The sequence below is a fragment of the Anabas testudineus genome, chromosome 18, assembly GCF_900324465.2.
Source record: "Anabas testudineus chromosome 18, fAnaTes1.2, whole genome shotgun sequence".
Lineage (NCBI taxonomy): Eukaryota > Metazoa > Chordata > Actinopteri > Anabantiformes > Anabantidae > Anabas > Anabas testudineus.
Window position 1 is genome coordinate 12867608 of NC_046627.1, and position 14032 is coordinate 12881639.

Here is a 14032-nt window from a genome sequence, read left to right on the forward strand (position 1 = left end):
AAAGCTGATCATTGTGGCAGTAAAGACTCTAAATCAGCTATTTTCTCTCTCTGTCTCTTCCACAGGTTTATGATTAAACCTGTGTTGTCTGGGTTAAACTCATATCACTTAAACCTCAGCCTCACTTGAACTCCTTTAGGACATTTACAGAGTGAAACACAGTCAGAGTTTTTCCTATTTTCATAGGTTTTAAGTTGAAGATAAGTTTTTGAATATGTATAAATATAGTTACAATTGTTTCCAGTGTCATACTGAATCAGTTTGACAATCGTGTGACTTTTTAAAAAATATTTTCTTTTTAAACTCAAACACTACAACAAAATCCACTTTGATCTCTCAGTGAAGCAAATAAAAAACAACTATGTTTTGTTTCGCCTAATTAACCTTAGATCAGACTCTTTGTTTTTTCCTCTGACAGTGTGTGATGATGACTCCTCTGAAGATGTGGTGTCTCCTGCCGCTCGCTGTCCTCCTCCTCCTGTCCATCACTCCCACTGAGACTAAAGTGGTGCAGTCGATGTCAGAGTGTGAAGGGTTTCTTCTTGATGAAACTCCACCAAACATCCCAGGTGTCCTGGAGGACGGCAACATCCAGGACCAGAACAGATATAAAGTCATCTGCCAGACTTATAACGACACAAGAAGGTTTGTGACGCTGTACACCAACAACAAGATCTCAGTGTTTTCTGCTAACAAGTACAGAGGAGAAGAAGCAGAGGGAAGACCTAAGAATGTCCCCTGGAAGATGGAGCCGCAAGTACGTATGTATTTCTAATTAGTACCACTTAGTGAAATCAAGTCAGACTGAGTTAGGAAAAAAATCTAAACCTATAAACAAATATCTTTTTATTGTATCACTTAGATTCAGTATCACTGACTGTTTAAACTTTTGCAGCTTGAAGACACAAATGATGACAAAAACATGAAGGAAAGTAAAAAGCTTGTGTACCAGTACCAGGCAGTAATAATGATTAAATGTAAAGTAGTGACTGGAGCAAACCCTGGTACACAAACACTCAAAAGCAAAGACAAGGTTAATATACCTTCAATGCTCTGGTCGGCTTTCTGCTGTTAAAGTGACAAAGAGAACAAGTGGATAGTGAGTGCACACTGGGTCAACAACACTAAAGATGGCCCAGAATATCTGGGCCACCTTTGAAAGAACTCCAACAAGAACTGAGCACTGAAAACAAAACATTTCAGGTATTTCCTGGAACACAGTGTCCTCCCAACGAAACTGTTGCTAAGTATTATCCAGAGATTAATGAAGACTTTAAGAACAGAAATAGAGCAGAGCCTTGCCCACCTCAACCTACAACCACATCACCTCAACCTACAACCACATCACCTCAACCTACAACCACATCACCCCAACCTACAACCACATCACCCCAGCCTACCCTCAAAACAGTTCCTGCTTCAGATCCTCCACAACATTGATTTGTTCTATTCAGACTATTCAGAGCCAGGCTTCATGTATCAGGTCAAGGTCAGGTCAGCTATTGAACCCTTGATTAACTCAACCACACAAAATTATTACAAGAAACAATACAAAACATTCTTGTTTAAAGTCTGTATTCATGTATTAATGTAACATTGCTCATGTATAACATTACAATATTATTACATTATAAAACGTATTGTGAACTAAGTGAAGGTCAACATATGTGTTCGCGTCTTGAAGCTAAAACTTTGTCCACGTAGGTATAATATGTACAGTCTTAACAGAAGAAGCAGTCAGACTTTATTAATGCATTCAGTTCTGGTCTTAGTGATTTCTTTTTTTTTTTTTTTTAGGTTGGCAAACAAGGATTAATGCAGAATAGACTTCCTATTGATATATGATGATATATTGATTAGATCATTATTAAATGTAAAAAATTTAGTTCTAACAAAATGGCTTAAATTTATAACTTACTATTTGATTCTTACATCTGTAATTATAAAGTTAACCTGGGTGCATTTTTCATGAATAAGGTAACGGTTAGTCCATAGTTGCACTGTTTTGCCATGTGCATGTAAACATAATTTGGTGTTAACCTGAACATAATATGCTATAATAAAGTGTCTTAAACTACAAGCAGGATGCAGTATTTGGCAAGGCTGAGTTCTTACCTGCCGAGATTGTCATCCCACACAAAATACATGGTAAATGTACGGAACATAAATAGCCATGTCCTAATCTCAAAAAGTAAAACCCACCTGTGGTTCTATGTTCCAGTCGTTTGGAGATCTCTTCCATTCCTGTTCCCCTCTGTACTTGTATTCAGAAAACACTGAGATCCTTTTTGCAGTGTCGTAGAGCGTCACAGACCTTGTCATGTTCTCGCACATGAGTTTATATCGATTCTGGTCCAGGATTGTGTCGTCTAAGATGTCTGGGATCTGTGGTGGAGTTTCATTAAGAAAAAAACTCTGACACTCTGACACTCTGACATCGACTGAAAAACTTCAGTCTCTGTAGGAGTGACAAACAAAAAGAGGAGGACGGAGAAGGGCAGGAGACAACATATCTTTAGGGGAGTCATCATCACACACTGTCAGAGGAGGAAACAAAGAATCATCAGGATTAATTTAGCAAAACAAAGCGGATGTTTTCACATTGTAGTTTTGGAATAGGGCAGAAACTGAACCAGTAAGAATGAGAAAATAGAAATTATGCTAAGAACAAGAAAAACCTACCTCCTTAGGGCCTCATCAAATGCTCCAAAATAGACAAAGTGTTGTTCTTTATTAATAAGAGTAACAAGTAAAACGTGTAACTGAACTTCAAATATTAAGTGAAGCTGTGAAGGGAGTCTGGTTATTATCATTATCATTATCATTATCATTATCATTATCATATAGAGAGTAGAGACGTGATAGTGAACTACTCCCACCTCCACTCAGATGTTTCTTTTGCAAGCCCCTGGAGTATTATCAAACTATTTCAACATTCAATTCAACTTTATTACTTAATTCCTTTGACTTGTTACAGCTCCTCTACAAAGATGCAAAAATAAATTTAGCAGTAAACATTTCTCTGTGTGGTGTTTTGAAAATAAAAAATGCTACAGCTTTTCAACCACAACATCAACTCCACCTTGTGAATATGAATCAGCATTCGCATGTTCAGGTACCTGTTGATTGAGGCCAGATTCATATTTCCCACATATTCACCACAACATGAAACTCACCAGGTGGATTTAAAGTCGCCATGCACAGATGGAGCAGGTTTTCCTTTATCACCATGAACATTATAGTTTATTACTACACAGGGCCACCAACACCGTCTAAAGTTTGATGTATGAAAAATTTAAGAGAATTTATTTTATTCATCAGTTTTCTGTTAAACTGAATAAACATGTTGCAATTGACTTACTTAATATTATATTTCATAATTAAAATGTACAGTCGATTACAAATGTAATAATCTGCTCATCATTTCATCATCCTGACAATTTACTGGAAAAATATTAAAATTTTTTGTATTTGTGTTGGTGTATTTCATCACAGCAGCTTCTGCATTTCTGTAAAGTAGGAAACTGTCTGTCCAGCATGTCCTGACAGTATCATAAGGTACAAGTACCTTTAAATTAAATGTAGTAGTAGTTCTGACTTTAACCTGTAGATGCCGACGTTGTATTGAAAGTCAAACTGTAAATTTTGTGTTTGAACCAAACTCCAATTTTATTAATGTGTATTTTATTAAGTATATAGTATAAGTAAGTATATAAATAGTACCATTGAGGTTTAATCTCTGTTTATGTGCTAACTTGCATAAACATTATATTTGTATGTGTTTAACAGTATGTGAGTGCTGAGGAACTAATTCTAAAAACGATGTGCAAAAATTACAGCTTTCCTCGACATTTTAAACCTGCTAAAGGGATTCGCTGAGAAACATTAGTGAGACCCAACACTGAGTAGTATTATTGTGCAGCTAGTGTAAAGTGACTGAAACACTCAAAAAGTTGTTCTCAAAGAGAAGAATTTACTTTTTCAGTTAGATACAAAGATCATACACAGCACAGCAGGGAGAGAACCAGAAAATCTATGACGAGCATTTACACTCTTTTCTCATATAAAGTAAGTTTCCTTCAAATGTAGACTAGAAAGTGCTACAGCCATAAAGTGAAACCGACATCTGAAATCAGATCTAAAACATCAGATCAGAATAAATCTGGAGTACTCCACCTCTGAGTCATGTCTGTTTTTAAGACATTGTCCCTTGTGTGCAGCGATTTCTCTGATTGTATTTAGAGGATATCTAATAGAGGATATATAATAAGTTTCTCAGTTCTTGTTTTTTTTTTTTTTTTTTTTTTTTTTTTTTTGTACTATTTACACTTAAATATAACTCTTGAAGGGGAAAAAGGTCTATACACGTTAACACATATTAGTTAGTTTGTAATAACAAAACAAGATTGCTCTCTGTTAATGAAACATATAAAACATTTTTTTTCACACCAGCTGTTTTATTAGTCATTGCAATGCTTATAATAACTGAAATCAATGCATGTGCAGGCTATAATAACGAGATGTTTTCGTTTTCAATAGTGAAATTCAAAATGACAAATTAATTAATAAAAATGCATCTTCAGAATATCGCCAGAATAAATCAAAGCTGAACAAATCAAATGGATAACATATCTGAAAGCAATAATTCAGGACTGAGCATAATGAAAAATAAGAATCAATAAAAGACTAAATGTGCCAGTAAAATAACAATTAGTAAAATATAGCAAGTGAAAAAAAAGCTTTAAAATCAATTTAAAATGTAACAAGAGAAATAATCAAAATATCACACAAAGCTTTTCAGCTCAATTTGGAAAATAATCATAAATCATGTAAAAGAAAAAATGTTAATAACAAAGAGAAGCTTGTTCATCAGTAGATTAAAGTAAATAAAATAGAAATAAGGATTAGTACAACTAAGAATGTGTATTTAATGATCAATTTCCCTTTTAAATTTATGAACCTGCACTATCGAGCTAATCGTGCAGTTTTTTTCTGTGAAGTTCAGGGTTTTAAATTCTTTACTGCCTTTCGATGGCACTACTGCAATAACGGTGTGGGAAAAATGGGTCTAATGTTTGATCAATGGATGAAAAGTCAAACAGTAACAAAGGTTTTTTAAATAAATGTACTGGAGTAAAAAATATAAATGGGGAACATAAAAGTACAAGTTCCTCTGAATTGTACTAGAGTAAAAGTACAGTATGGTTCTGACATTAACCTGCAGGTGGAGTTGATGTATCTGCAAAATCAGAACCAACATAATACATAAAATATAAGCAATCAGACATGGGAATCAATAATAAACTCAAAGAGAAGCTCAGATCATTACCAGACTAAATATGATATATAAATATAACTAAAATATCAATGAATCACCCTCTTTTATTTTACTCTACTCCTCTAGCTCCTCCTACTCCTCGTCCTCTTCCTTCTCCTTCAGTTCCTGGAACATGGACTGTACAAGGGCAGTTTTTATCAATTTGAGGGTAAAATGCAACAGTTTCTTTAAGAGGACACTGTGTTTTGGGAAATGCCTCAAATTTTTTGTTACTAATGCTCAGTTTATCATGAAGTTCTTGAAGTGTCCTGGTTTGCACATGTTTAACTTTAGGTTCTTCTGGGACATTTTCCCCCCAGTACGCACTCGCTATCCAATTGTTTAGGTTCTCACTGTAACAGCAGAAAGCTGACCAGAGCACAGAAGGTACATTAACCCTGTCGTTTATATTTTTGTTAGGGCTGGGCTCTGCTCCGGTCACTAGGTATCTTTCTTTCTTATCATTGCAGAACTTATCTAAGATACATTTGACACAACTTTCCATTCTTGCCCAACTGCCCTCATTGAAAGAGTCAACTTGTGGAACAGCATTTGTAAGAGTGCATGTTGACATTCTATCATCTCTAGTAACTACATAAGAAAATGGAAATAAATGGCCCTTGGTATAAGTACCACTATAATCATTGTAGCTGGCTTGGTTGGTGTACTCAGTCCTGGTATCACAATCCTCCATATTTACATCATTCGTCATGTTTTCAAGCTGCAAAAGTTAAAACACTCAGTCAATGGAACTGATATTGAATTAGTTAGATAGAACAGAAAAAGGTTATTTGTTTACAGGTTTGCTTTTTATGCTAAAATGATGTGCTTCGAGATTATGATATAAGTACGTACCTGTGGCTCTATTTTCCAAAAACAATCAGCTTTTTCTCCCTCTCCCCCTTTGTACTTGTAAGCAGAAAACACTGGGATCTTGTTCTTGGTGTCGTAGAGCGTCACAAACCTTTCTTTGTTCTCATAAGTCTGGCAGATGATTTTGTATCTGTTCTCGTCTATGATTTGACCGTTCTCCAGTATGCATGGAACCTGTGGAGGAGTTTCACCAAGAAGAAACCCTGCACACTCTGACATCTCGTTCACCACTTTAGTCTCTGTGGGAGTGATGGACAGGAGGAGGAGGACAGCGAGGGGCCGGAGACACCACATCTTCAGAGGAGTCATCATCAAACACTGTCAGAGGAGAAAACAAAGAATCTAAACTTAGGTTAATTTTGTGAAACTAAACGTACAGTTGTTTTTTATTTGCTTCACTGGGAGATCAAAGTGGATTTTGTTGTAATATTTAAGTATCTCAGAAACCAGAAAATATAAAATAAAAAGTCACACGATTGTCAAACTGATTTAGTGCAACAGTGGAAATCATTGCAACTTTACCCTGATGTGTTAAGTATCGTATTAACAAACTTTAACTATAACTTCCAACCTATGAAAAAAAGAAAAACTCAGTCTGTAAATGTCCTACAGGAGTTCAAGTGAGGCTGAGGAAACAGAGAGGTTTAAGTGATTAAGTGAGTTTGACCCAGCAACACAGGTTTAATAATAAACCTGTGGAAGAGACAGAGAGAGAAAATAGCTGATTTAGTGTGTTCACTGCCACAGTGATCAGCTTCATATTGCCTCTGTCTGTATATGTGTTTATTAATCAACTTTAAAGAAAATAAGAAAAAACTGATAAAAAAAAACTTACCTTCTTAAAAGCTTCACAAAAATCTTCAAAGTGACGATTAAGGTGTGTTTTTTTAAAAGTAACTTGAGCTGCAAATTGTAAGTGAACATGATCTAATAAGTGAAACAAAGTCTTATATTCAATGGAGGTGTGAAACTGGAGTCCCACCTCCAGGAAGACTTTTTTTTTTACAGAGGAACAATTGCAACAATGTAGTTATAAGAAATTATTCAACATTCAAAGAACTTTATTGGGGTGGAATTTCTTTGCCTTCTAACAGCTGATCTAAAATAATGAAAAATAAATGTAGCAGTAATAAGAAAGATACAGTAGATTGACATAATGATAATGATGGAGGTCAAATATAGTTACAGATGAAGGACCTATTAAAAACCAAAAAGACCACAATTCATCTCCTGCGAATTTCTTTTATACATGTTTTATCTAAATGTATTTATTAATTATCTTTAAACTTTTATTGTAAAGTATTACATAATCTTAATTAACCATTTATTGATGCTCTTCTTGTAATATTAGCGAAACATTTTCATTTGGAAATCAATTGATGTGACTATATATTATTATTAAGTATTTTGTACTAACTGCATTGTTAGTGCAGTAGCTATGCTAGCTTAATGTAATATGTTAATATTTGCAGTGTAAATATAAGGATACCAGCCACTGAATATATTTTATATTGTTAAGAGTGAACAGAAAATAGTGAAGCTGATTACAACTCACTCTTTACTGAATCTCTTTTTAGTCAGTTTAGTCAGAGACACTGAACGAGAACATTAAACTATGAGGAAAATGTTTATGTCTTCATTTGCACTGAACATTGAAATTGTAGTCATCATGATTTTACTTAGACGAAGCACGTTGGCTTTAAAAAAGAAAGAACTCATTTTCACAGGTCTGTTATAAGAAACAAGAAGTTTAAAGTAACACCCATTAAGGGTTATCTTCATATCTATGCAGCATCTTTTTCACATTGTCACTAGCCCACACTTTATACTTTATACCTTTATTAGTTTATAACTAAACTAATATTTATCTCTGCAGCTTAACGTCCTCACAGAATGTGCCAGTGAAACAGCTAAGCATTTGTCCCTTTAGCTTTTGTCTCAAAAATGTTTCCTCATTAATACAACACTCTGTGTGTTTTCGTTGGTGCATTTTTAACTCCTGAGGGGAGAGGTGCAAACTACCCAATCTCATTCATAATTTATAAAATACTAATTTTTGGTCATTTAAGGGGGGCATAAACACCTAGAACATAGAAACATAAACACCACAATGAAACAAAGTTCCCACAATACCTCAAGGAAGAAAAACCTCATTCAGAAAGAAAAGCAAAGGCACTGAAACTGAAATATAGACATCATGCAAGCTACACCGTAGAAAGCTGACTTCACCCTTAAACTGGCTTCCTATGGTACTAGTTTGAAAAAGTAAAGTAGGTCAAAAAAAGATATGAAGGAAGTCTCAGGTTTTGAAGAATGCTCAGTGTTTGTTGTCTTCATGGAGGTAATACTATTATATTTATATCAAATGATCCTGAACAAAAGATTACGGATCCACATTATCTGCACATTCAGACATTATCAGCTGCTTTACGTTTCCCCACTTTATTTACCAAGGACATGTTTGTTCTGTAAAGTTCAGGGTTTTAAATTTGGCACCGCCATTTGATGACACCACCTCAACTTGATGATGGTGTGAGGGAAATTGTTCTAATATTTGATCAGTGGATGAAACAGCCAAACAGTAACAAAGGCTTTTAAATAAATATACTGGAGTAAGAAATGCTAATGGTACAAATGGGGAACGTAAAAGTAAAGTGCCTCTACAGTAGTTCTGACATTAACCTGCAGGTTAAGCTGTTGTATCTGTAATATCAGAACCAATATAATACATCAAATATAAGCAATCAGACATGAGAATCAATAACAACAACAAAAAAAATCTCAGATCATTACCAGACTAAATATGTCGGCAGTCAAGCTGTTGCCAAAAGAAATATGTAAGTCAAGAAATAACCCTCTTTTCAACTCTACCCCTCGAGCTCCTCCTATTCAAAGAAATCGTTTTCACACGTCTGCTATAAGAAACAAGAAGTCGCCTTAAAAGTTTAAAGTAACATCTATTAAGGGTTATCTTTATATCTATGCATCATTTTCACATTGCCACTGTCTCACTACACTTTATACTTTGTTCGTTTATAACATACACGTTCAGTTTAAAAAGTGACGGTTGGTGTTATGTAGCCTACATGGCACAAAATTTAACAGTGGCTCTTCATGACTTTCAGACAAATTAATGTGCATCATTTGACCGTTTAGTTTTTCACGACTTTGACGTTGTTCTCTCACCACATCTTCTACAAGATGCAACAAGTCATCTCAAAGAGAAGTAACACTGCATAATATTATCTTCATAACTCTGCAGCTTAATGTCCTCACAGAATGTGTCAAAGAAAGAGCGAAACATTTGTCCGTTTAGCTTTTGTCTCAAAAATGTCTCAAATTCTCATTAATACACCACTGTGTCTTTTTGTTGATGCATTTTAACTTCTGATTGGAGAAGTGCAGAATTTAGCAAAGCTTTTGACAAGCAAGAAGTAGGCAAGAGAAGCCATGTTCAGAAGAACAGTTAATGTTCTTCTATGTTCAATTCATGTTCAGAAGAAGGTTAAAGGTTAAAGAACTGTTAATACAGACATATTATTATTAGTATTATTTTCATTGTTATTATTTTATTTATTTATTACTGATTTATTTATTTATTTTCTTATTCATTCTTAATTTATTTATTTATTTTTTCATCTTATTTTGAGTTAAAAAAATAAAAATAAAGAGATTTGAGAAGATTGGAATTTTTTAACCTTTGTTTTTTCTTTTTTCTTTTCTTGTGGAAAAGGCCCAGCCTCACGCAGACTCTGCTTTCCGTGGCCCCCGGGTAAATTGAGTTTGAGACCCCTGATCTAAGACAAAGTAAATTCAAGCTCACCCTGTAATTTGCAGGATGACAATCAGTGGTCAATCACTGTTATTTTGGGAATCACAAGGAAATCATAAGTTTTTCAGTAAATTAATGGCCAAGTCTAAGTGTGTAGTTCTGGCATTAACCTGCAGGTGGAGGTAATGTACTGCAAAAATCAATCGACAGTTCTCATATAGTCGATGAAGAGTCTGTATCTGTATGAAGTACTGTGAACCAGGACTTTATTTTAGTTTACTTTATAATAAGCAGCAGACAAACTTTCAACTGGATCACGTAATTTCATCCATCCATCCATTTTCATCGGCTTGTCCGGGGCCGGGTCGCGGAGGGAGCAGCTTAAGCAGAGATGCCCAGACTTCCCTCTCCCTAGACACCTCCTCCAGCTCTTCCGGGGGGACACTGAGGCGTTCCCAGGCCAGCCGAGAGACATAGTCCCTCCAACGTGTCCTGGGTCTTCCCCGGGGCCTCCTTCCGGTGGGACAGGACCGGAAAACCTCCCCTGGGAGGCGTCCCGGGGGCATCCGAAACAGATGTCCAAGCCACCTCAACTGGCCCCTCTCGATGCAGAGGAGCAGCGGCTCTACTCCGAGCTCCTTCCGGGTGACTGAGCTCCTCACCCTATCTCTAAGGGTGCGCCCAGCCACTCTACGGAGGAAACTTATTTCGGCCGCTTGTATCCGCGACCTTGTCCTTTCGGTCATGACCCAAAACTCATGACCATAGGTGAGGGTAGGAACGTAGACTGACTGGTAAATCGAGAGCTTTGCCTTTCGGCTCAGCTCCTTTTTCACCACGACGGACCGGTACACCGACTGCATTACTGCTGCCGATGCACCAATCCGTCTGTCAATCTCACGCTCCCTATTTCCCTCACTCGTGAACAAGACCCCAAGATACTTAAACTCCTCCACTTGAGGGAGGATCTCCCCCCCAACCTGGAGGGTGCAAGCCACCTTTTTCCGGTTGAGAACCATGGCCTCGGACTTGGAGGTGCTGATTCTCATCCCAGCCCTTTCACACTCGGCTGCAAACCGCCCCAGTGCCTGCTGGAGGTCCCGGTCTGATGAGGCCAACAGGACAACATCATCTGCAAAAAGCAGAGATGAAATCCTGTGATTCCCAAACCGGATTCCCTCCGACCCCTGGCTGCGCCTAGAAATCCTGTCCATAAAGGTAATGAACAGGATCGGTGACAAAGGGCAGCCCTGTCGGAGTCCAACGTGCACCGGGAACAAGTCTGACTTACTGCCGGCAATGCGAACCAAGCTGCTACTCCGGTCATACAAGGACCGAATGGCCCTTAACAAAGGGTCCCGAATCCCGTATTCCCGGAGTACCCCCCACTGGATGCCACGAGGGACACGGTCGAACGCCTTCCCCAAGTCCACAAAACACATGTAGACTGGATGGGCGAACTCCCATGAACCCTCGAGCACCCTAGCAAGAGTATGGAGCTGGTCCAGTGTTCCACGGCCAGGACGAAAACCGCATTGTTCCTCCTGGATCCGAGGTTCGACTAGCGGCCTAACTCTCCTCTCCAGCACTCTGGAATAGACTTTCCCAGGGAGGCTGAGGAGTGTGATCCCCCTATAGTTGGAACACACCCTCCGGTCCCCCTTTTTAAAAAGAGGAACCACCACCCCGGTCTGCCAGTCCAGAGGTACTGTCCCCGATCTCCACGCGATGTTGCAAAGGCGTGTCAACCAAGACAGCCCTACAACATCCAGAGACTTAAGGTACTCGGGGCGAATTTCATCCGCCCCTGGTGCCTTGCCACCGAGGAGCTTACTGACTACCTCGGTGACTTCGACCAGGGAAATGGACGAATCAACCTCCGAGTCCCCAGCCTCTGCTTCCTCAACAGAAGGCGTGACGACGGGGTTGAGGAGATCCTCAAAGTATTTCTTCCACCGTCCTACAACGTCCCCAGTCGAAGTCAGCAGCTCCCCACCTCCACTGTAAACAGTGTTGGCAGGAAACTGCTTTCCCCTTCTGAGGCGCCGGACGGTTTGCCAGAATTTCCTTGAGGCAGACCGATAGTCCTCCTCCATGGCATCGCCGAACTTTTCCCAGGTCCGAGTTTTTGCCTCTGCAACCGCGCGGGCTGCGGCACGTTTGGCCTGCCGATACCCATCAGCTGCATCAGGAGTCCCACAGGCCAACCAGGCCTGATAAGACTCCTTCTTCAGCTTGACGGCTTCCCTTACTTCCGGTGTCCACCACCGGGTTCGGGGATTGCCGCCACGACAGGCACCAGAGACCCTACGGCCACAGCTCCGAACAGCCGCATTGACAATGGAGGTGGAAAACACGGTCCACTCGGACTCAATGTCTCCAGGCCCCCCTCGGGACCTGATTGTAGCTCTCCCGGAGGTGGGAGTTGAAGACCTCTCTGACAGAGGGTTCCACCAGACGTTCCCAACAGACCCTCACAATACGTTTGGGTCTGCCAGGTCTATCCAGCTCCCTCCTCCGCCATCGGATCCAACTCACCACCAGGTGGTGATCAGTTGACAGCTCACCCCTTCTCTTCACCCGAGTGTCCAAGACATATGGTCGGAGGTCAGATGACACAACCACAAAGTCGATCATAGACCTCCGACCTAGGGTGTCCTGGTGCCACGTGCACTGATGGACACCCTTATGCTTGAACATGGTGTTCATTATGGACAAGCTGTGACTAGCACAGAAGTCCAATAACAAAACACCAGTCGGGTTCAGATCAGGGAGGCCGTTCCTCCCAATCACGCCCCTCCAGGTATCACTGTCATTGCCCACATGGGCGTTGAAATCCCCCAGTAGGACGACAGAGTCCCCAGTCGGAGCACCTTCCAGTATCCCTTCCAGAGACCCTATGAAAGCCGGGTACTCTACACCGCTATTTGGCCCGTAGGCACAAACAACGGTGAGAGACCTCTCCCCTACCCGAAGGCACAGGGAAACAACTCTCCATCGTCCACCGGGGAAAACTCCAACACATGGCAGCTGAGCTGGGGGGCTATAAGCAAGCCCACCCCTGCCCGTCGCCTCTCACCATGGGCAACTCCAGAGTAGAAGAGAGTCCAACCTCTCTCAAGGAGTTCTGTTCCAGAGCCCAGACTGTGTGTGGAAGTGAGCCCGACTATCTCTAGCCGGTACCGCTCAACCTCCAGCACAAGTTCAGGCTCCTTTCCACCCAGTGAGGTGACATTCCATGTCCCAATTGCCAGATTCTCCAAACCCCTCCACCACAGTAAGGTGGCAGTTCAGGGAGGGGTGAATTCAATCATGAATTTGTTATATGAGAACATATAAGAATATGATACAAGATTCAAGAGTCAAGATTCAAAATTAATTAATCCCAGAGGGAAATTGTTTTGCCTCTTTACTGTTGTTCTCAAAACAGACAGAAAGAAAAAGGAACCACGACCAGGAAATATCAACACCAACATAAATACAGAGTAACATCAATACAGATAACTCAATATATAGAAAATAGCATCAATACAGAAAACTTAATATATATACAGAATATGTGAGATGAAAATGGGTCAGTAAGGTAGAATGACTGCAATTATATGAAATTGTCAGTTCCCCCACCGTTTACAGAGGAGGGAGGATTGTACAGATTGATAGCCACTGGTAGAAAGGATCTCCTGTAATGTTTGTCCAGACTTCCAATGGAAGGATGAACTAGTAGCTAAAATGATGAAACTCAGCGAGATACAGATAGTGTTGATGGAGGGATGACGCAGTGATTACTAACATGATGAATGCATAAGACAATGTAGGGATACAGTGAGGGAAAAAATTATTTGAACCCCAGCTGATTTTGTAAGTTTGCCCACTAATAAAGAAATGATCAGTCTATAATTTCAATGGTAGGTGTATTTGAACAGTGAGACACAACAATGACAAAAAAAATCCAGAAAAATGCGTTTCAAAAAGAGTTATAAATTAATTTGCATTTACACGAAGGAAAGAAGTATTTGATCCCCTATCCGTCAGCAAGATCTCTAGCTCCCAGGTGGATCTTATACAGGTAA

General features: G+C 39.4%; 1 protein-coding gene across 1 annotated transcript; it reads right to left on the minus strand.

Annotated features, from left to right (window-relative positions):
* Positions 1-4453: 4453 nt before the first annotated feature.
* Positions 4454-7092, minus strand: LOC113168648 (endonuclease domain-containing 1 protein-like). The gene is made up of 3 exons (XM_026369691.1): positions 7026-7092; positions 6173-6508; positions 4454-6038 (listed from the first exon to the last, which is right to left on the minus strand). The coding sequence occupies exons 2-3, from the start codon at positions 6500-6502 to the stop codon at positions 5388-5390; spliced, it is 981 nt and encodes a 326-aa protein (XP_026225476.1). The 5' UTR covers positions 6503-6508; positions 7026-7092; the 3' UTR covers positions 4454-5387.
* Between the last annotated feature and the right edge of the window lie 6940 nt (positions 7093-14032).

What these genes read in the sequence shown, in the direction of transcription:
- LOC113168648 (XM_026369691.1), bottom strand. Translation starts at nt 6,502, where the DNA reads ATGATGACTCCTCTGAAGATGTGGTGTCTCCGGCCCCTCGCTGTCCTC. An exon ending in TTTGGAAAATAGAGCCACAG is followed by an intron (nt 6,039 to 6,172) that starts GTACGTACTTAT and finishes TAACTTTTGCAG; the next exon opens with CTTGAAAACATGACGAATGA.